A 23,523-nucleotide genomic window follows, 5' to 3' on the forward strand; every position below is an offset into this window, starting at 1 on the left:
TGTTTGTGAATATAAATATGTGGATCTGGAGTAAGCAAAATTACCTCAACTGTCAACCAGCTTTATTAACAGATCCATTATTAACAGGAAGACAAAGTCCATTTGATTATTTTTTTCAGATTCATATGTACGTGTTCTATGGTTTGTCACCGATGAATTCAGATTCAGCAGTTTTTCGAGTGCCTGTAAAGGGAAAGAAGAGGAACATTGAGAGGACTGAAATTGCACTTGATTTCTACATTGTTTGCAGAGGCTGCTAACCTGGCAAAGAAAGTGGAACATTCCCTCCAACTTCAGCAACTCTTTTGAAAAACCACGTCATTTAGTGTAAAAAATAAAAGGAGGACAGCACAGATTGCTTAGAGATATGCACCTTTGAACCAATATCAGGGCATGTGGAAACCAGCAGTTTTCACAGCTTTTTTCTGATTTGAATATCCAGTATATAGCCCACTACAATTGGGATCTTACAACAGTGGATATTTGCATCAGATTGCTCGATGACTTGACAACTTGATGCAGCTTTGAAGCACTTTGAAATGCAAAATTTCCTGTTTCAGTACAGCAGCATATAAGCATTGCAAAAGATTTGGTTTTTCCTTTTAGAACAAAGATCACAAGGCCACATTCTCTGAAAAGTCTGATGTCATTAACTTAATGGAGCTACACTGGCATCTGCTTTTGGCTTCAACTGAAGCTATAATTTAGATTTGTCTTGCATCTCGTAGTAATTACATTATCAACAAAGCAAATTTTTAGTGTTCTGAAAATTTCTGCACAATGCTGGCTGCTAGCACAGTCAGTTGATACACAAAATACATTTATTTCTGGACTAAATAGTTTATAATTTGCCTGTGTCCTTCTACCTCCTCCATTTGTATTTCTAGGTTATGGAAATGCCGAAGTTGATGCCTTGCTGAAGGGTTCATGAGTGATGTGCTGTTGACACTGAGCTCTGGCTCAGCGTGGGTACCTGACCGAGCTGCCAGCGGTGGGAGTCTCGGTCTATCCTGCAGGCACCAGGTGCCACAGAGTGTTTCGCAATGGCTGCTCCATACCAGGACTGGCAGGATGAGGGTCACAGAATCACAGACTATTCTGAGTTGGAAGGGACCCATAAGGATCATCGAGTCCAGCTCTTAAGTCAATGGCCCACACAGGGGATTGAACCTACGACCCCGGCGTTATTACCACCAGGTTTTATCCAACTGAGCTAATCTCAGTGATCATTTAAGTTTTCTCTGTTATTTTATCTTCTAGATGAAGGAAGGAGATATTTTTCATTACTGCACTGGTGGCTTTCTAAATTATGTCATGATTACTCTGTTTTTATTGTAAAAAAAAAATCCTATTAGTGTCTTTCTTTCGTACAGGCTGTCCTAGGTTTCCACGGACGGACAGAACGATCATACAGAAAGAATATGCCATAGTATTTTCCAGGAGTACCACACCCTTAGCCTGGTCTAAGCATGTGCGAGATACCCTTGTTTCTCCCTTCAGCTGGGCTCCGGGGAGATTACGGATTACTTATTTTCGCCTTTCACAACTTCTAAAGCGCCGCTGCCCACCCTGTGCTACCCCGAGCCCGACCCTGCTCGCGGCCCCTCCCAGAACGGACCGGCCCGTCCCGCCCCTTCCGCCACCGCCTCTGCCGGCGCTGCCGTCGCTTCCGGGCGGTGATGGGGGCTGGCGGTGGTCGCGGCCGCCGCCGGGGAGAGGGAGAAAGAGAGGGAGGACGAGGACTAGGAGTAGGCACCGCACCGGGTCTGGGCGCTGTGGCACCGCCACTCAGCGGCAGGTGAGGAGGGGGGAGCCCTTCGGGTCCCCGGGCGCTGCCCCCGCTGTGATGTGCGGGCTGCGCGGCGAGCGGAGGGGAGCGGGGGCTGCACCGCGGCACGGGCTGTGCTGGGGGGAAGCAGCTTCGCCTGCCGCGGGAGGGGACGAGCCCCTTGTGCTGTGTATGTGCCCGCAGTAAAACCCGCTCCGCCGGGACTGCCCGGGATGGGGTGCCCAGTGCCGGCCGTGTCGGCCTCCACCCGGAGTCGGGGAGCCCCTCGCTGGCTGCTCGGCGGGCAGCGACAGAGCCCGGCTGGGCTGGGCCGGGCCGGGCCGGGCGGTCCCTGCGCGGTTTGTGGGGTCTGGGAGCACGGGGGAACCCCGCGGTTCTCATTCCTGTGTCAGCCTGCACAGGAGCTGATGGAAATGATGCTTTGTGTCAGTCTTACAGTCAGATAACCAAACAGCTGTACCGGGTCAACACAGATATTCTGCGATTTTACTATTTTTTTTCTGTAAAGTTGTGGGTTTTCTGAGGGCAGTGTTTAGTTTTGAGTAAAAATGCTTTTGAGCGTGTAGGATTAGAATATTAACAAGGAAGCATGGAGAGGTGCTGTGACTGCTTTGCATTGTGCTGTTCGAGTTTCAGGGGACGGATTTTGTGCGAGTGTGAGGCCTGAGCGTGCTCAGAAAGTTGGAACTGTTGCCCGCACAGTCTCTCCAATCGGTATTGCTAATGCATTAGATGGCCTCAGACCCGTCACTTAGTCATTGCTGATTTCTATTTAAAGAAAACAACTTCAGAAGGGTAGATTTTTTCATCCCTATAAGTTAATGCAAGAAGGGACAAATGACAAGCAGTTTTAATCTACTTATTGGTTTGTGTAAAGTTGAAGTGGATTTGTTGTTTTGTATTTGAGACTTCAGTTTGCAAAATTAATTTTATAAAACCGCAACACACTTTCTATGTTGTAAGATAAGTTGGTGGAAGATTCCCCTTGGCCAAGTCTGCTCTGTGTCCACAGAGCTCTCTCGTGCTGCTGGACATGGAGTCTGTGCCACCTCCACAGAGCAGCTGATCATGCTGTGCTCTGGAGTGGCAACAGCTCAGAAGACATTTCCTGGCATTTAAATGTCCCTCATGTTTTATAGGAGTTGCCTCTTGCTGGATATCAGAGGTAAGGAAATGCCTGTGGTTTTGTTCTTTTGCTTTCTGTGATACAATAAAAAGGTGGAATTGACCTGCAGGATTAGCATGCAGTGATTTTTATATCAAGTGGAAGAAATTTCTGTGTGAGGTTTTGTAAGTTTTTGTTGTGTAAGTACTGCTTAGATGTGAAGAAAGTGTTTTGTAGATTAGTAAAGCACAAGAATTTTAAATTGTCTGATGTTCTTCGGGATCTTTTTACTGGATGGTTAGAGTGTTATTTTGGTAGAATACAGGTTGGCCTAGGAGTTGCAATCTTTTGGGTTCTGTACTGTCACTTTTCTTTGTACAGAGCTCAGTTTTGCAGCCTGCTGAAACTAACCATATTACAATATGTACGTTTGTTTGACAATGGCATACCTTTTAAAAGATTTTTACTTCTTATTTATTTTAATACGTGTAAAAGTCAGGAAGACTACTAATTTTCATTAGACCAGAAAGATCAGGTTGTAAATGATTGTGGGGAGTAAGATTAAAAAAGCTTTACATCAGACGTTGTTCTAGTATTCATTTGGATGAAGAGATTGTTCATGTCTTCCCCTATTTCAGTTCTCAGATGAGGGTGTGGGAGGGGGGAAAACAAACCCAAGTTGTGTTCCTGCTAAGTTGTATAGGGATAAAGAGAAGCCAACATTCTGTTACAAGATAGATATTCTGTTTCTTGAATCTGGAGGAAAAGTACTTGACACCTGATATTTAGCATGTGAAATATTCAAGAGCTTGTACAAATATTAATGAAATACTGTGAATTACATCCTACATAAGTGGTGGAGTACTTGATCATTTGTTTACAAATCACTTGTGTATGGCAGTAGGATAAAAAAATGTTTAGTTAGCTGGTTAGTAGTTTAGGAGTTGAGCTGCTCTTAGTGTTCACTTCAGTGTAATACAACCTGTTTGGCTTAATGAGGTGTAAAAATCAGGGAGCATTATGTATTCTATTCAGTTTATTGCAATATATAATTTGCACTGAGTGGTTCTTAAGACAAGTGTGTTTGGCTTTCTGTAGTAGCTGTTGTCAGTCTTGCATGCAGGTGTTCCAACAGAAAGACTGCTAAGCATAGAGAGGTCATATTTGATCCACACGCTGCATTTTAATGAATAATTCTTGAAAAGCTCATCTTCCTTGATGGCTTAAAACACAAGACTAAATTAGTGTAACTTTAAGAGCTTTCTTATCTTACCTTCATGCGTAGCACTAAGACCTTTGAGTACAGTTAAGCTACGGCTGGCAATCTCACTTAGGATAGCAAAGTCACTAATTGAAACTGAATGCAGGTTTCACAGGAATATTTCTGCAATTGAAATTATTGTATTCTTGCTTCATGAAACTACCCAATTTTTTTGTCTCGTGGTGGGCATTGTGCTGTGTTTGGTCAATTTTATATATAGTATGGTAGCAGTTGCATTTAAAAACTCTTGAAAAACTTGGTTTGCAAGTGTTCTTGTTCTTTTTATCCTTTTGTTTATAGGATACCATGCTATATCTGTGGCATTTAGAAGTTATGGATTAAGTGACTATATGCTATGTGGTAGTGAAATCTTTGGTGCTATTGCTTTAAATAAGCACTTAAGAATTTAGAGTTTCCAGAAGACCAGATGACAAGCTTCTGATGTAAGTCAGCAGAGTAGCTGAGACTTGCTGCATAACAAGACAGTGCTGTGTGCTCTTTTTCCAGGGCAGCATTACTAAATTGGTATGTGACAGTAGCCTTACTCTTGCAGGGTGGCTCAGAACGTGTTTTTTAATATGACTTTTTTGTGCTGGGGAACTAAGGCCTCAAACATGGATCTTGTCCACATTGCAAAACAGCAGCCTTGGCACAGAACTTTTCCCCTGCGGTGTGAGATTTGCTTCTGGGCCAGCAGATCCAGCAAAGGAGGGGCTGAGTTGCAATTGCCTATATTCAAACTTCAGCTTGAAGCCTTACACAAAGAGATGTAGGTTAAATCACTTGAGATCTGCTAGTTCTTCAGCATCCTTTCTAAAATTCCTCTCAAGGATGGTGGGAGTTGAACCTAGGGGAAAAAAAAAATCAAGAGGCGTGTCAGCAAGGCTCTCCCAGGTGCATTAGGGCAGGTGGTGAAGCACTAAATGGTGCTGGTAGAGTTTTGCACGTGTGTCTGGAATAAACATAACCAATCAGCATGTGAACATAGCTAGGATCATGTTTAACCCCTTAGCTATGGTTTTGGTGTAACCAAAGTTTGTTTTTATAACCAGTTTGCAGCCTAATATTAGTGTGATATTAATGCTATTTTTCTGTGGCGAGAGGAGTGATAAGCAGATTCAACTTTACCCATTTTTACCTCAATATACTGTTCAAAATCTGTAAGGCAGGAAAGTTAAGGACTTACTGGTAGAGTAGCAGTAATTCAGTAAAGGGAAACATGGTCGAATCATGGTTAATCATTTTGAGAAAGGTTAATTTTCCATATTTAAATATACATCCAGGAAAAATATTTTATACTAGGGAATGCTCAGCCTCTCACAGGCATCCCAGTTCTCCAAATGCCCCAGCCAAATTATAGGAGTGTTCATGGCTCATAAAGTAACATTTTTCTTTTAAAACAGTGAGTACTTATGCACATGCAGTTCATATTCAGTTGTGTTCATGCTGTTAATTGAGAGGCTGGGGAAGGCAAATGGGACACACAATATGTGCTGTTGATAGGCTGGCTAAGTGTAAGTCACAGTACCAGGAAAGTAATCATCGAGCAGGACAGAGACGTTGCTGTTGTCAGGGGAAAAGTATATTTTGCCCTCTGACACTTAAGTCTGTGCTTGCTTTGTGTTACTCATGCGTGTTATTCATCTTTAAATAATGTTGTCCTTTATTTGGTTTCAACAATAAAACCAGTAATGTGGAAGGCAGAGTAGTTGCCAGTGCTGTTTTCTTTCAGAAGACAGGTACAGTTCTCTGGAAGACTTGGTCTCTTCCACCATGTTAGTCTGGCACCGCAGCCTCGTGGTGTTGTAAATGTTATGTAGCATTCTTCAGCTCTAAAATTAACAGTAGCAGCTGGACACAGGGATCTGTATTGTATTTCAGGTGCTAAGATTATTAGTGAAAGTGCTTTTTACAGTTCAAAGTATGAAAGTGGCACTAATTGAGTAGTCTGAAGGGGAAGGCAGTTTGGTGTTCAAAGAAATGGCCTTGTCATTAAAACTGAACTTAACTGTTGCTGTTGAGATGAAACTAGCTACCAGCTGTGTGTAATGTTTTACATTGGTGTTTTGTGTTGATTTCTTTGTTCCAGTTGGTTAAATGTCTTGTCATTGGCAGGGTTTAAAAACAGGAGCTGATCCTATCAGTTGCACCTTGAGGTTAACGTAGACTTTCTCCCAGGTCCAGCCCATAGCGACCTTTGATGGGTATGCTCAGTCAGTGTTGTAAGGTTAGTTTTATTGCACATTTGGTAAGGGTTGATTTTTATTCTTGCAGTGCCAGATGAAGAAAGACTAGGCTGCTGTTAGGCTACTTGACTTGTGACAAACGAGCAGAATTCTCTTAGGTTAGTTAGGGAGAGCTTCCTGCTTTTGTCCTCAGAAGTTGCTTTGATTAGACGACAAATCAGTCAGTTGATTGTGGTGAGTCTACATTCACTGCTTTTAGAAAACTTGTGGTTATTACTATGTTATAAAAACCACTGGGATTAACAACTTTTTTTTAAGTACTTCATCTGTGTTTGTGAGTAAGGAAGATGTAAGTTCACATAAGCAACTCAAGTTTGTTTCTTTTTACTGGGTATTTTGGATTTAATATAAGAATAATGTTGATAACACACTGATGTTTTAGTTGTTGTGAAGTGGTGCTGACCCTAAGTCGAGGAATTTTTTGTTTTCCTTGCTTTGCTAGTGAGGAGGTGCAGAAGAAGGGGGGAGAGAGCACAGCCAGGACAGCTGATCTGAACTAGTCAAGGGGACATTCCATGCCACAGGGTGTCCTGCTCAGTGTATAAACAGCGGAGAGGGAGGTTGGTCAGGAGGGGCCGGTCACTGCTGCGAGATGGGCTAAGCAGGTGCTGAGCAGTTGTAGCAGTTGCATCACTTGTCTTTTTTGGGTGTTATTTGTCTCTCTTTGTTATTTTCATTGTTACTATATTTTGCTTTATTTTGAATATTAAACTGTTCATGAGCAAGTGGCTGCATGGAACTTAAGTTGCCACCTGGGGTTAAACAGCAACCCTGAAGTAAGATAAAAATGTGTAGCACAAAAAAGATCAATTAACATATTACTAATTGCAAATTAAATGTCATAATTTCTTTTATTACTAGTTGTTACAGTTGTTTTGAGCCAGACTTTCAAAAATAGTAAGGTAACATAAAAATAAGAAAATACTCTTTTATATGGACAAGGAAGCATATAGTAGGTAGTAATTTTTAAAGGATTTGTGGCAATTATTTAAATCAAGGTATTAAAGCTTATATACATATTGACTGTATATGGAGTTTTGAGAACTTAAACCCATGAATCGAGTACATGTTGTTAATATACAATCAGCTCTTGAGAGAATATTTTCAGAAGTATCATGCCCTTAATTATTTTAGAAGGGCAAGTTTGATTTGCTTGCTCATTTTTCTTCTAAAATATTACTTTTGCCCTGCTGGGAAATCTCATTGAACAAACTGAATCTTCTCTGATATAGTATAAAATAGTTTGTGGTTCTATTAGATGAAAGCCAGAAGAAAAAGTTGCATGCAGTAATTATATGAAGAGCACAATAGGTACTGTACCTCCTTAAAAAGAGAAGTGAGAAGGAAAGAGCTTGTGCTTTTGGAAGAGTTGTGCCCCTGAAAAAGATACAGAACTGTGCTGAATATTCATGATGGGTTTGAGTACCAGTTTACTATATACAGAAGTTAAATAATAGATTAAATACACTGTTTCCTTGCTTTCATTCTGAAAGCCTTGAATGATGTATGTGGCACTAGTGTATTGTACTGTCTTGTGTTTTCTGAGATTCAGTTGGCATGATTGAAGCATTCCAGTTAATTAGGCTGTTTTTCGAGTACAAAAGAGCTGTGAAATTGTAGCTGTTTCTTAGATGGTAGCTGTGCATGAGCCACCAAATATAACTTATGCACAAATCCATTCTGTACTGCTGTGGGTCTTAAATATTGCATAAACTTTTTAATACTTTCACTTCACTGGTAGCCTTTCAGAGTTTTGTCATATATTCCACGTAATGTACTCTGGTTGTTTTTTCTGGTTATTGTTCTGGTGACTTGTCACCACCATGTGACTAAAATGTTGCTGAGCTGTTTCCTTCCTTCAAGCATTACTCCATAGTCAGAAACAATTACTGAGAAGTCTGTATGAAGAGAGTACATCTCTTCTGGCTTTGGTGTGTTATTATGTGATCTACTGCCACATCACTTTTAAACGTGCTTTAAAGTTAAAGCAAATGAGTCATTTATAGTAATGTTAGTTTTGAAAGCTGAGTATTTTGAAGGATTCACAACACAATAATTGTCTAAATTACTAAAATAAAACAAAGATAGAAATATGATGGTGGTAGCATCAACATACATCTAAGATACTTCTAGTCAATGTTATTGTAGATATCTAGATATGAATATACTTGGAAGGGAGGGGTGGTGGGGAAAATGTCATGCCACCAAAACTCCAGTATATACTTTAAAAGAGAGGACTATATTGGACCTTTAATGTATTATTTCAGCTTTACTTCAATTTTGCGTGGTTGCTGGCTATACTTTCTTGCATAGTTGATGAACTGCAAACAGTGGAAAAGACTAATGTTTGAGCTAGTATTTAAACAGTAGTATTTGTTTTTCATTGTTTAGTGCAATTAACCAATTCAGATTTATTTATTTATAACAAAATCATAAAAGTATACTGGATTTATCTAGGAAATATTCTGCTTCTTGGAATCTTTCAATTTCTATTTATGAGCAAATGAGACAATCTTAATTTAGTTACGCTTGAATAAGAAATTTTTATATTACTGAAGAAATTACATCTTATATAAAAAGTCTTGGGCTAATTAAGCATGTAAAATTGCACAAAACACACTGGCATTTTAGTAATCTTAAACTTTCTGGTCTTGTCTCCTTCTCAGATATCAGTGGGTCAGTTTGATTGGCGGATAAAGAAAGAGGATGGCAGGCAATAACCAGCTTTGCATTCGACGTTGGACTACCAAGAATGTGGCCAAGTGGCTGAAGGAAGAAGGCTTTTGTGAATATGTGGATGTTCTGTGCAATAGACATAGACTAGATGGAATTACGCTGCTGACACTTACTGAGTATGATTTACGATCCCCTCCTTTGGAAATCAAAGTCCTGGGGGATATCAAGAGGCTAATGTTGTCCATACGCAAACTGCAGAAGCAACATATTGACGTCCTGGAAGAGCTGGGTTACAACAGTGACAGTCATGTTGGCACAGTGTGCCCAGCTGGGTCTCTACAGGGTACAGATTGGTTTTGTAATGGTGAAGTACCTCGGGACTATGATGGACTAATGACTGACTTGAATGGTGATCAGTATCAGTACACAAATGGCAAGAACAAACATGCCACACGGAGACTGGACCCCGAGTACTGGAAAACAGTTTTAAGTTGTGTGTATGTTTTCATAGTGTTTGGCTTTACATCATTTGTTATGGTTATAGTACACGAGCGAGTACCTGACATGCAAACATATCCACCTCTACCAGACATATTTCTAGATAGGTAAGAAATGTTCTTTTAAAACAAAATAGTAACTTGATGGTTAAAATATAGGCTGTCTTTTCTTTGTTCTCAAAGTTTCATGTGCTCTAGAAGATGCCTCTGCAAAATAGTCCTTCTGCTGAGATTGAAATGCACATCAGTTAGATGCAGAGATTTGGTCTTAGGAGAAAATGAATTGAGCTGTTGTTCTACCCAGTTTAATTAACATCTTAAGCTCATCACAACACAGGAATTAGTTAATCCATCCTCACTTTCTAGTAAAAACCATGGTGGTCAGCGGGCATAGATAAGCAGCCATAAGCATTTTCTGAAGTCCAGTTCCTGCTATGAAGCTTAACATGTCTTGATATAGAAAAACTTTCGATGAAGGAATATTTTCATCTGACAATGAGCAAGGGAACTGAAAGGGAACAGCACTGGTACTGCATTTTTGCTGTCTCCCCACTGTCAGCTTGTTGAACATGGTCTAGGGAAACTGAAGTAGAATGAATAGACCAGCATCTCTTTTAACCATAGGGTATCTGTGTACTAACCACTGTTGTGACTTAGGCAGTTCCTGATCATTTTTTAAAAGAAAATATTCTACTTCAGGCAAAAAAGAGGCAAAATAGCAAAGGTCAAATTGTAGTCATTGACTACAGATTATCAAATTAAAGGATAAATGTTCCCTTTGAGGAAGTACACTTGCACAATAGAGAACTGCTTAGAAAGTTTTAAAAGATGAGCTAAACTGTTTAAAAGTTCACTCTTTGTGATCTCCTTATTCCTGCCAGTAATTTCCATTTTCATTAATGGCTTTCAAGGAGTCAGGAGTCTAATCTTTTGAGTAAGTGGGCAGAATCCTCCATAAATTTATATGTAACTCGGCAAGGATTGATCATTTCCAGCAGAGTGAAACAGGAGAGAGAACAGGAGCTCTTTTGTTCCCAGGGTACTACCATGGTATTCAGTGGGCAGGAGGATGGGGAGGTCAGAAAACGGCAGCTCACAAAGCAGTGAGGGGGGATTACCACAAAGCTCATTATTTGAGCAGCACTTTGTCACCCCTTTGTATCGGGGAGCATAAAGCTATGAGGAACAGCCTCTTCTGAAATCTGTTGATCTGGTTTTTGGTGATTGCAGAGTGAAAATTGTGACTGGTGCCATGTGTGTGTAAGAAAGTCTTAAATCTTTTGACAAGGAAGGCTAAAAAGTTTGCAGTAATGATTATCACTGAAATTTTGAAAGCAATTTTTATTTGCCCTGACACTTTCCTGTGTAGTTCTGCTTCATTACAAGTATTTAGGATTTTAGGCTTTGCAGCACTTCATGAATTGTGTTGACATGGCATTCTTACAAGCATAAGCATAATTGACATGATGCAAAGCTTGTATCAGAATGAAAAAGTTTGTTGGGAAACAGTGGAACACATCCTGTTAGTCACATGTGTAAATTGAGAGCGTATGGGAGATTTTCTCTGACTTAGTGAAGTCTGTGTAAATGTCTGCTGGAAATACATTATTAGAAATGAGATAATATAATGAAAAATACTTCAAATTCTATTTCATTCAGTCTAACAAAAGAATTTTTGGCTGTAGTTTATGCTCTTGTCAGATGAATGCAAATTAGTTTTGAGGTTAGAACTTTATATGACCTTATTTTCAGTACTGAGACTAGGGAAAAAATTAAGCCTTTGTATTAACTTTCTTGCTTTATCCTTTTTTTTTAGCGTCCCTAGGATACCATGGGCTTTTGCTATGACTGAAGTATGTGGGGTAATTCTTTGCTACATTTGGCTGTTGGTTCTTCTGCTTCACAAACACAGGTAGAGTATAAAATCCAAATGAACTGGTACTTTGATTCAGAGGAAGAACTGTAACAAGAATTTACAATGATTGTTTGAGTATCCATTCAATAAGAATCTTCTCAGCTCCTAGTATGCCCCTGTTCAAATAGATTAGGGAGGATTTAATCAAGAAGGCTGACTTGTCAATCTTTCAAAGGAATAATTTGAATTTACTTTTCTACCATATTTGTAAGTAATTTCCTTCAGAATATATATAGATATAGATACAAAGATAGAGATAGAGATATATGTTTCAGAGTTGTCAGCATATGCTGTTATACTGTAACAGTTTCGTATATAAGAAAATCCCACAAGAATGAGTTTCCACAGGATGTCTGAGCCAACCTGGCAGTTTGCTGTTGCTGAGGGGTAGAAAATACTTTTGTGTGCATGCATATTTTAAGTTAAATTTTTACTCATTTATTGATTTTTATCAGTGTGCCAACAGAAGGTCTGAGTGCCAAAGCTTTTGGTACCTTTTGTACTCTTTGGTGGGAGTGAGCTTGCTGCAATGCCTCACCCTGTCATGTGGAACCATATCGTTACAATACTACTTCATTAAAAAATAAATTGTCTTGAAACTTGCAGTAATGATGAAGGGACTTCATGGGATTAAGTTGGGGTGAGGTGAAATGTTTTTATCCTGACTTCCCTGATGCCAGTTCCTGTGTACTTTTCCCAGATCTATACTGCTGCGCAGGCTGTGCAGCCTCATGGGGACAGTATTCTTACTGCGTTGCATTACAATGTTTGTTACCTCACTCTCAGTGCCAGGCCAGCACTTGCAGTGTACTGGAAAGGTAAAAACTTTAAATGCTTTAAATTATATTAATTTCCTTTTTTTTAAAAAAAATTAAGATATGATTAAGATTGTTGCTTCCATAATGTTCGATGTGTGTTTTTTAAGAAGAGCATGTTTCTCTTCTGTTTCCTTCTGTGCCCCTGCATTAATTACCATATGTAGGCAAGCATCCTTCAGGGTCTTAGAAGCACTTGCCACTTCAGAGAGGATATAGTTTCTTGGGGAAGGATATTTAGAATATTTCACAGTGTAAACCAGAGAGAATACACCAAAGTTTTTGCACTTAAAATACTGACTACATGAAGAAAGGCTGAGAGGGGAGTAATTGCTTGTTTGTCTTTTTGAATGCATGGGTTTGGAAAAAACCAACAAACTATTATTATTTGACCCCTTCTTTTAAGGGATAGAATGTGGGATTCTATGGTTTTATCATAACTTTTAGTTAGGAGAGGTTTGAGCTGAACAAATTGAAAGCTTGACACCAACACATTGGGAGGCTCAATATATTCAAAAAAAAGTTGGCAGACTCTCTAGGTAAATCACTTGCAACAAAATACTTGCTCTAAATTCCAGTATTCATCAGAGGTATGATGAATACAATTAGTAATTGTAGTTACTAATGTGACTCAGTGCCACAATACATCCAAAGATGTGCTAACCTGCATTTTAATAGAAGACACAACGTGATAAATGGTATTAAACACACATTGTGTGGATACAAGTAACTTCAAGGACTGTTTGGGCAGTGGGGTTGGAACTTAATAAAAGTTAATGTCACTGTTTTTTAGTTGTATGGCAATGTTTGGGCAAAACTCCAGCGAGCATTTGCAATATGGAGTGGCTTTGGAATGACTCTGACTGGAGTACACACGTGTGGAGACTACATGTTCAGTGGTCACACTGTCGTCCTGACCATGCTCAACTTCTTTGTCACAGAATGTAAGTACAAAGTGTCAATACTCAAATATCTTTAAGTGTTGAGAATATGTACTTCTTTCTGCAAGCCAGGAGTGTGAGAATGTAAATATTTAAATACCCTTAAGTATTAAAGAGTTTCTGCTCCTTGACTTCCTCAAAAAGTTCAGAATGTAACATTTAAGCAAACAAATAGATATTGCGGTGCTCTTTCTCAGGTTTGTGACAGTGAACTTGCAGACAGGAAAGGAACACCACCACCTGGATTAAGGGAATAAATTTATTGGAATGGAATAAATTATTTTAATGAATGTGCGAGCCAAGAAATTAGAAAGGCTTTCTGGCTTACTACTGGGAGTGGGGAAAGATACTTATGATTGTCTGCTGCCATACACTTTCCATGGTATCTGCCACTGACCCCTGTCAGCCAAAATACTCAGATAGGTGGTTGTATGTTTAGTATAGTCTGTAAAGCCAAAATGCTAAATCTCGAAATGCTTGAGAATATAGGAAACAGTAGTTCTCTACTGTAAATACCAAGCGTGACTTCATACACAATATAACAAAGCAAAGATAATTAGTTTGAGTTCACCTATGATGGATTGATTGCAACAACAGTAATGTTTCATTCCATTTTCCCCCTTATAACACAGAAAATGCATAATTTTCATTAAAAGAAGTTGGTTGAACAAAGAATTTTGCTTTTCAGGATCATAAGCCATTTTAGGGTGCTTTTTTCCAGAAATGCATTTGTAAATGAAGTCATGAAGTAATAGATATATATAACTTGTGTAGTTGTTTTTGTTGGATTTACAGAATGTCTATACAGTATTTTCTAATGAAGACAGTAATTTCACATTTCTAGATGAAAAGTCTGTATAAAAACTTTGAATGTCCAGACCTGGATTTTGTACTGACCCAGATTTTTGAGACATTCAAGGTTTATAATTTTCTGTTTTCTCCTAGATACGCCAAGGAGCTGGAATTTCTTGCACACCTTATCCTGGGTCCTGAATCTCTTTGGAATCTTCTTCATTTTGGCTGCACATGAACATTATTCTATAGACGTCTTCATTGCCTTTTACATCACTACAAGACTTTTTTTGTATTACCATACATTGGCTAATACTAGAGCATATCAGCAGAGCAGGAGAGCAAGGATCTGGTTTCCAATGTTTTCTTTTTTTGAATGCAATGTTAATGGTACTGTTCCCAATGAGTACTGCTGGCCCTTTTCAAAACCTGCTATACTGAAAAGATTGATTGGCTGAACACCGTGTGAGTCAGTTCGGATTTTTATGAAGGATTATGACTAAGATCCTGCAGGGCTAGCTGGGAGGGAAGTCAAGTAACATTTTTCACTCCATGATCTTCTCCTCCTTGCCTTGTTTCTTAGATTCTTAGCCATAAAATGGGGTTCCCATACTTCACAGGGTTGTGTTTTGTTTTCTTTTTGTGAAAATAGAAAACAATGCAAGGACCGGTAAAGGCTATCAGTAAATTATGAATATAAACCAGAATACTGTTAACTTTAGTAAGGTTCTATGTGAATGTTTGTGGAACTTTAATCTTAAATATGTGCTTGCATTGAATACAGTACACCCTTTACAGGTCCAAATAATCTCTCTTACCTGAATGCCAGCCTTTACATAAACTGACTAAAAAATAGAATTTTATGAAGTCTTTCTTTTAAAGCAGTCAAAAATGTAATTTTCAAAACAAACTGTGTATACTTAAAGATTGAGGAGGTCTGTGTCATAATGATGAAAGCAGTACCTTGCTGAAAGGGTCTATTAACTGTTAAATAATAAGTCTTAAAGTTTAAGATTGACAGTATAAATGGTCTGCGTACAGGTTGCCAAAAATTAAAGTCTGCCTTGTGGCTATGCAGTGATGGTATTTTTTTTAATAAGAATTCATTTAGCCTAGTCTGTCAGTTGTCTGTATGGTTGTTCTATCACTTGAAAGTTTTCCCTTTTGTGTTTAAATGAGTTAAAGTAAATGGAAGATCCACTGAGAGTAAAGTTAGCTTTAGTGAGTTTAAAGCCACACAATAACTTTTGTGTGGTTTTAATTGCTTTATACCCAAACTTGTGCATGCTTTTCAGGAGCAGCTCTTTAACATTGGAAAAACAGAACAATTGTCTTTGTGTATCTTACTCTCCCACAAATGGATGGGAAAATGCATGTAGTAACTCTTTCAGGAAAAGTAATAATAGTGAATATTGGAAATAGTGCTCATATTGATGTATGTTTTAGCACTCTGGTGTCAACAATATGGTGAATATCTCTGAATATATATATACACAGTATATTTGTTTATAGATAAAAACACACAGTATATGTTTTTCTAACAAGTAGGAAAAGAGACTAGTTCTTAAATTGAGTTGCTTGTTTACTACTCTGATAGATAAAAGTACCACGTTCTGCTTGTTGACAAGAAAAACAAACCACAACCCACAACAAAACATCCAACACTCTGAGTCCATAATGCATAAGCAAGGGTCACACAGTGGGTGCTCTCTCATGCAGTGGATTGTAAGGGGACAATACCAGTGTTGGCTGTGGAGGTGTAGGCTGTTGGAATTAGATTTATGCTAAATGAAAACTGATAGGTACAAAGTGCAAATCTTAAAAGTGATATAGACCCTTTAATTGGATTATTTCAGTTTCAGAATAGGTGAGATGTGCAAAAGGTAGTGTAAGTTGAGCTTTACAAAGTGGCACAAGGCAGTTTCAGCTTGGTACAAGCTGACTGAATAGGCACAGTGTACTTGTGTGTGCATGGAAATCAATACTTTTGGAATGTGCAAGACGGTTTTGTATTTGGAGGCTTGTAATGTACTGAGGGCTACTCTGTGCTGTATTCTGTTCCTTTTATATATCTTGGTTGTACTAACTTGACTGTCTTACACTCTTCATAGTATGTTACTTTTGTAACTTAACTCCTATTTCACAAAGGAATTGTGTATCTTGGAGTACCTCTGCCATCTGTATTGAGCACATGTACATTGTACTATTCTGCAGACTTTTATATTTGTAACATTCCAATTTTCTAACAAAATTGCAGGTTTAATACTATATTGTTCAATCTGCCATAGGCTGATGGCTCTTGCCATCCACATTGGGGGAGTATGCTTAACTTAAGAAAAAAAGAAGAAAATATTTTGAAATATTTAAATATTCGTCATTTGCTGTTCTTACCTTTCTGATTTCAGAATGGCAATTTGGACATTCCTCTTGAGACTTTATAATGAAAGAGTTCTATTTGTTAATTTATATTTGCCTTTGCAATGCACACACAGTTATGAATACTATTTTTCTAAACTCTAGGAAACATCTGTTCTCAGGATGTGCAGGATTGTATTCTGAGTTGTATGGAGAGGAATGCAATTATATTTGCAAAGCTGTTGATCCTGAAAATAGCCATGTGAGTGCTAATGGGCATAGCTGTGTCTAAACTGAAAAATTATATTGCAACTTAGACATGCAGGAGAATTTTCAAGTACAGCCCAGTGTAGCAATGTTTACATAAAGTAAACCTATCATTTCAATACTATTTTTTTAAAAAATGAAGTTCATTTACTTTGAAACACAGGGATTCTCACTTTGTTCTAATTTAATTTTTCAAATTCTTTAAAGTAATTTATGTTTTAAATCAGCATTGTCTATCATTGTTTTTTAAAGGAAGTGTGTTCTTTTGTGCTGTTTCCCCTGATGCTAAATATCTGAGTCCAAAATAAGGAACATAAAGAGGTTGGTTCTGTTAGGATTGGAGTGGGTTAGAACATTGTCAGGATAATTGTCCTCTGCTATTTTGGAAGCTTATTTTGTCTGTCTATAAACATGCAAGAAGAGGAAGGCTTGAAATGTTTAGAAGACAGAAAAATCTGATTTTGCATGCGAAAGAGCACAGGTTAGTCTGTAAAGTTGGCAATGTAAGTTGTATTGTTAATTAGATGGAAACAAGTTGCAAGTAACTGAGAGGCATAACATTTTGTACCTCCTTTTGACAGAGTGTTAAAAAAACATTTTGCTGCTTCTGCTGCTGACAAGCACTTTTAAGTAAGGGCAGCAGAGCATCACTGGGCCTGGGATTTAATGCTGAGTATGTTTAGGGTTGTCCTTCTCCTTTATGTTCATGCACTGATTGTTTTGTTGTCCTTTAATATGTTGCACCTATTTTGTGGTAAGTTGTCTTCTGTGCTCTGTTTGAGTGCCCACATAATCTGAATTCAGAGTAATGAATGAATTCCTGTGTAATGTCAGCAAGTGTCTTAACAACAATCATCTAGTACTATGAAATGCACAAACTAATTAGGTTTAAAAGTCTTAAATTAGTAACAAGATATACAAAAAAAGGGGAAGGTCCCTTTTTTTTTTTTGCTAAATCTAGTAATATTTGAGACTTGACGATAGTCTTGAGCTCTTCCTTATTAATAGTTCTGGGATATGTATGCACATACCTGCAAGTATGTGCAAGTACCCTCCCTCCTTTTTCTTTGTTTTGTTGTACTTTATGACACAGTTTTTTGTAACAGCTTTCCTAAACTTTTTGCCTTTAGTGTTTAATTTCTGAAAGATCCCTTAAGTGAATTTGGCATAACACCTGCACAGAATCAGACTTCCATAGATGTGATTTTTAGCAAGTTCTGATTGCCTTGACAAAAACTTATGCAACGTTCCTCCAGCTGTTCTTGAACAATGCTATAGAATAATATCTTCATGTCCTGTGGCAAAAATGGTAACACGTACACAAAGTGTTGATAGAGAAATGTAGATAGGCCTGAAGTATTTAAATGTCCAAGACTAGCAAGAATTGCATTCCATAAGTGTACTGCTTGACTTGTATGCTTAACTTTAAGCAAATTACTGAATGCTCTTGAATGCATTGAGTGTTACCATTTAGGTTTTAAGCATTTTCTTGGATAAGGTCAAGTGCATGCTGTGTGTGGTATATTGCTACAGCAATAGGAAGAGGTAATGTCACTTGGTTTTTGTTTTTCTCTGATGTTTCCCCTCTGTCTATTATAGAAGAAAACATGCCAGTTGAATTTCAAAAAAATTACTACTTAACTGGGTTCGGAGAGAACAAATTTGTAAAAAAAATTAAATACAACCTTAAATTTAAATTAAGGACATTTAAATTATTTGGAAAAAAAAAAGAGTAATTTAGAAGTACTGAGACCCTTCAATGAGGGTAAAAGCACAGGTTCGTATAATGCACTTTTCTGTACAGCTGTGTTCTCATACAGTGCCAAACAGAGAATTGAAGGAAAAGAGGAAAGAGTTGAACTCAGACATCAGTCAGTACAAATGTTTTGCAACAATTAATACCTCCTTGTTTTTTTAATCAGGGCTTGCATATAGTACTATACTTGTTCTTTACTGTTTAGCCAGTTTTCTTATGTACAGAAGTCCACTAGGTTTTCAAGCATCATAATTGGGGGAAAAAAGTAAAGTAAGTTTTGTGGACCTGGAGTGTAACAAAAGTAACAACTATGATAGTTTTTCATGCTGTCCATGTAGTTCTGATGGAAGAGTTGGGGAGAATTTGCAGTAATCTATAGACAATACTGATATTTGTTTGGGGTTTGGGGGGGTCTTTGTTTTTTCTTCTTTTTTTTTTTTTTAATAATCTAGGGTACTTTTTTAGAAACTTGACCTGTAACTACAAAAATCACCATAGTCTTGTCAAGTTGGAGGTATATTTGACAGAAGTCCTAACAGTGAGATGGCTTACCCTCTGAATTACTTTATGCATGTAGACTTCAACAATTGATAGACTACCAATTTATAAAATTACTATTTGTGATCTGTCTTTGATCTTGTCACTGTTCTAAGTGAAATAGCGTTTCTGAGGGAAAAAACAGCCCTTTGGAGTGAACCTACAGTTGTCTTACTCATTATATGAAGAAAACCCTCCAAGATGCCTCACAACCCCTCAAACGCTACAGTATTGTGAACGCTGAACTTCTCAGTATCCTGCAGAATTACCGTTTGTGTCCTAATAAATTTGCAGTGAGTGTTATGTACATAATTTAGTGATATGCACATTTTAAAAGCCAATTTGTAATAGGTGTGTAAGGATTTAAGATGATAAATGTGGAGCACAGTAACCTGACTTAGAGCCCTGTGACTGTGTAGTTAGGAAGACTAACTTAGTTTTGCTCTTTTGATTCAGTTTTGTCAAATATGAGAAATTTGTCAAATGTGAGAAGCCACAAACTGCATTGCACATGGTACTTAATAGGGATGTAGAAACATGATTTTTCACATTGAACACTTACTTCAATTTTGTTCTGACAGAAAATAGTGTTATCTGACAGCTAGAAGGTATGCCAGTGAAGTTTAGAGTATTGTAAATAAGTAAATACTGTTTTGATTCTAAACTCAGATTGAATTAATATATTGTTTTATATCTTTGTTGTGTTAAAACATATTTAAAAGTACTAAAATAAAATATTTGAAAGATGACAAATGCTTGATTTATTTTATATGTAAAATGATGGCTTCAGCTTTTGTAAAACCACAAATGTTATTTTGCACCACACCAGGCTTTGGCCAAACTAAACTGTCATCAGTGCCCAAATTGGGCCTGGTTTCTTGCAGCCCTTATTTTGCTTCCCAGTGGATCTCAGTCTATCTTAGCAAGCTCTGCCTTTTGGTGTGAAATACTGACTTGGCTCTGGGGGATATTGCCTCAGTTAAAAGTGCCATGAGGAATCATTTCAAGGTGTGCTCTGCTGCCTGCCCCAGCAAACAGTGCTGCAGGGCACTACGGGGGGACTGCTCACTGAAACTGCTGCTCCTGAAGAGGAAAGCAAAGTTTGTTAGCCAAGAGCTGTAACAAGGGTGCCAAAAAGGGATTCAATTTGTGGGTAACCGAGGGTTGCAGTGTACTTAGCTCTATCTCTGTCCCGCCAACTAAAGATAGACCCCTGGCTAATGCCAGGAAATGGAACAGCCACACATGTGACAGGTGCAACTGTCCATCATGAGACTGGAAATACCTAGAAAAGTGTTTTCTCTCCTGCAGGCTCTATGAAGTGAACAAGAGGAGAGAGTAGAGGAAAAGGGAGAGTGGTTTGCAACAGGCTCTGCTAAAGGCAGTCCTTGCAGAAGGTCTCTGATCACTCTTGAGACGACTCCTTCACAAAGCTGGTCTTCTGTTTGGTTGTTCTGCTTTTCTGTAAATTGGGCTGTTCCCCAAGCTGTGTTTCAGTGACTGAAAACCAGAGCTTTAGCAGAAGGCTGGTGTCTGCTTCTGGCCAGCAGGAAGAGCACTCGGGTGCCATCTGTGTCCCAGCACTGCAGAAGTGCTGTTGTGATGATTCAGACTGGGATTTGGGAAGCAGAGACAGGCTGGGTGATGGCCTGACTGAGTTAGGGCTGCACTAATGTGATGTGCATGCTGGCCAGGAATGGACAGGGGTTTATATGCCAGAATTAACTTACTCTGTTCCAGGAACTGCTGCCTACAGGACAGAGTTACACCAGTAGCTAGATCCACAGACAAATTCCTCCTTGGGCATTATCTCTACCACATCCAAATGCATCTGAGTTAAATTCAAACCTGTGGTATCTGGTGTGGTTGGTGGATGGTTCACCATCGGTGTCATTTTCATTTTGGCTTTCCAGGGACAATGTGGACTGTATTATCATATGGCTATTGATTTGCCCATGGTTTCCCACTTACTATTTATAAGTACAAATCCCTCCTCTGCTTTTTCTGAGGCATGGGAGAATGAGCAATGAATGGCAGACTAGCCCAGCTCACTGCAGCACCACTGGAAGTCACAGCATCTTCCCCACCAGCACGTGGTGTGGTGAGCACATCACCTATAAGATGACAGGTAGCCTGAGCTTACCTGTATTCACATTTTGCCTAGGTGTTTGAAGACCAATGGCAGCTAATCCAATACTAGTAAATGCTACCACATCAGATGTAGGAAGAGTTTACACCTAGAGTTGCACAAAGATTAAGGAATCTGGCTCAGCTCTTTGACTTGATCTTAAGAAATCCCTTACATAAGACTAAATACATATTATCAATATAATTCTTTATTTCAGCTCTTAAGAGGCGCTGGCCCCCGGTCTCCAGATATGCAAGATGTGGGAACTGCAACCCCTTTGGATCCTGGATCAGTAGGTGGTTAGGGATGCAGCTCCCTGGTATCCCAAAGTCCAATCTAACCACTGAAGAACTAGAATTCATTCTCAGAGAGGTAAGAAAGTTGCTGTGTTAGAAAGCATTGGTAAGAAATGAGGGAGCTTTACTGAGAGTGCAGTGACAGACATACAAATTCATCAGTATTTCTGAAGGCATTTATTGGGAGTAGAATAAAAGTGTTTTGGGTTACTAAATCAAATGTGCTGACTTCCTTAAAGATTTTATCTTAATGATGAGTAAACTGTGGTGTTCTTGAAAGGTTTTCTCTGTTTTAGATCACCAAGAGGAATTTAGTTTTGTCTAAGGATTTTTGTGCATTCATGTTTCCAAGTGCATGAAAGAAAAGGCTGAAGCTCAGTTGGATTCAGATCCATGTTTTCTTGATTCCTTTTCTTCCTTTTCCCCCCTCAATCGTAGAAGTACTAAAAAAAGCTTGTACCACATTACCCGTCTTCTAATCATCCCTGTGATACTGTTCTGCCAGATCTGTGCTAGGCAGCAACTAACTTGTCAGCTAGCTACAAACACAGGCAGGGTAACTGAGGACCAACACCCTATGTAGATAAACCTAAGATGTGGTGTGGCTGACAAGACTCTTGAGTCTTCCAGGAGAGACCTGTGGGGAATCTCATGGCAAAGAACTCAGAATCATGCTCTCTGTTGGGCCAGATCCCTTCTGGCACAAACCTTGTATGCTGCAATATCCTTTTTGCTGCCTGAGTATAGGCCAAAGGTGAAAGATCTTTGGAAGGCCTTTTCTTCTGCCAGAAGTGATTAATGGAAAGCAGACGGCCAGCAGATCGGAATAACAGCTTGAATGCCAGGATCCTGCCAAAAGAACTATGCTTGTGCATTAAGATTACTGAGCACTGGCTTTTGTCACTTGAACATCTGTATCCTGCTCTGTGAATTTCAAAGGACGTCTGAGATTCATCCTCCTGGAAAATGAAAGCACAGAAGTAGTCCCAGGCATGCCAAAGATGGCAATGGGCTTAATCAGACAAACCTATTATACTGCCTCTGGCTTCTCAGAGAGCTTATTTAAAACAGTGGGAATATCTTCAAATCATAGTCTCCAATATATAAATTTCCTTAGCTGTAGGAAATCAGGAGTACAGTCAAAGAAGATAAACACACTAGTAATAAACTGCCTGTTTGTGCCTGCAAGCAACATCAAAGTAAAACTAAAAAAAAAAAACAAACAAACCGACCAAACAGAAAAACAGTGTACACAATTGTTCTTGGTCCAGCTCACAGAAACCTGGTGAGCTATGAGCTGCTGTCAGTGCCAGCTGTAGAAGCATGGAGAAGACAAGGCTGTGCGTTGATTGGCATGTTGCATACTGCAGAGAAAGGTTAGGCAGGCAGATGTATCAGAAAGCATCCACAGCAACACTTCACACTACTTTAACTGAAACCTATGTCAGAAGAAAGCTGCCAAGTATTTGAGAATGGTGCTGCAAGCACAAAAGCCTATAATAGAATGTTTTCCTCACAGGAACAACCACAGCTCAGTGAGATAGCTCAGGATGGGTGAAGCTCTACACAATATGACTCATGTTATATTTGGTGCTTGGCTCAGTTAATCTTCTGCTATAGAAGTGAGCAAATGTTAACAGCTGTATAATGGCACAAAGTTCAGAAGTCCACAGTGTCACTGAATCAGTCATCCTGGACTGTACTGGTGGATATACAGCCTGAAAACACATTTGATTAATGCAAAGGTCATCTTTATTTTAGGATTTTTTTGTTTCAGTTTTCTTTTTCAAAACCTGAGACACTATCAAAAATGCTGGATATCACAGGGTTTAACTTTCAAAGGGTAGATTATTCTGCCCTTCTTTGTTTCAAAGTATTTGAAAAAAACCTTGAAGTGATAGAGCTCACACTTTCAAAGTGTAGGGGCTTCCATTTACTACTGGTGGGTGAATTGTCAGTGATGGCATAACCCTGGATGATAATGTCATCAAGCTGAGGCATATTAGGCTGCTGTTTGATGGAGCTGTTTCCTGTGTCTAAACAGAACAGAGATCTCCATGTACAAGCAGCTTGCAAGTTTTATTTTTGTGATTCTCTATTTTAGTATACTGTATAGCAAATATTATGTTGTTATCTTCCGATCTCAT

The 23,523-nt window shown here is 38.8% G+C and overlaps 1 protein-coding gene across 2 annotated transcripts; it reads left to right on the forward strand.

The window, feature by feature from the left end:
- Positions 1-1,651: 1,651 nt before the first annotated feature.
- SAMD8 (sterile alpha motif domain containing 8) lies at positions 1,652-19,705 on the forward strand. 2 transcript variants are annotated; one of them, XM_071563733.1, is made up of 6 exons: positions 1,652-1,798; positions 9,068-9,682; positions 11,391-11,486; positions 12,190-12,307; positions 13,098-13,248; positions 14,191-19,705. In XM_071563733.1, the coding sequence occupies exons 2-6, from the start codon at positions 9,108-9,110 to the stop codon at positions 14,493-14,495; spliced, it is 1,245 nt and encodes a 414-aa protein (XP_071419834.1). In that variant the 5' UTR covers positions 1,652-1,798; positions 9,068-9,107; the 3' UTR covers positions 14,496-19,705. The 2 variants fall into 2 exon arrangements, with proteins under 2 accessions (XP_071419834.1, XP_071419835.1); XM_071563734.1 differs by having other exon boundaries at positions 9,068-9,574.
- Positions 19,706-23,523: the final 3,818 nt, after the last annotated feature.

This window comes from Pithys albifrons, chromosome 9, assembly GCF_047495875.1.
Source record: "Pithys albifrons albifrons isolate INPA30051 chromosome 9, PitAlb_v1, whole genome shotgun sequence".
NCBI classification, from domain to species: Eukaryota; Metazoa; Chordata; class Aves; order Passeriformes; family Thamnophilidae; genus Pithys; species Pithys albifrons.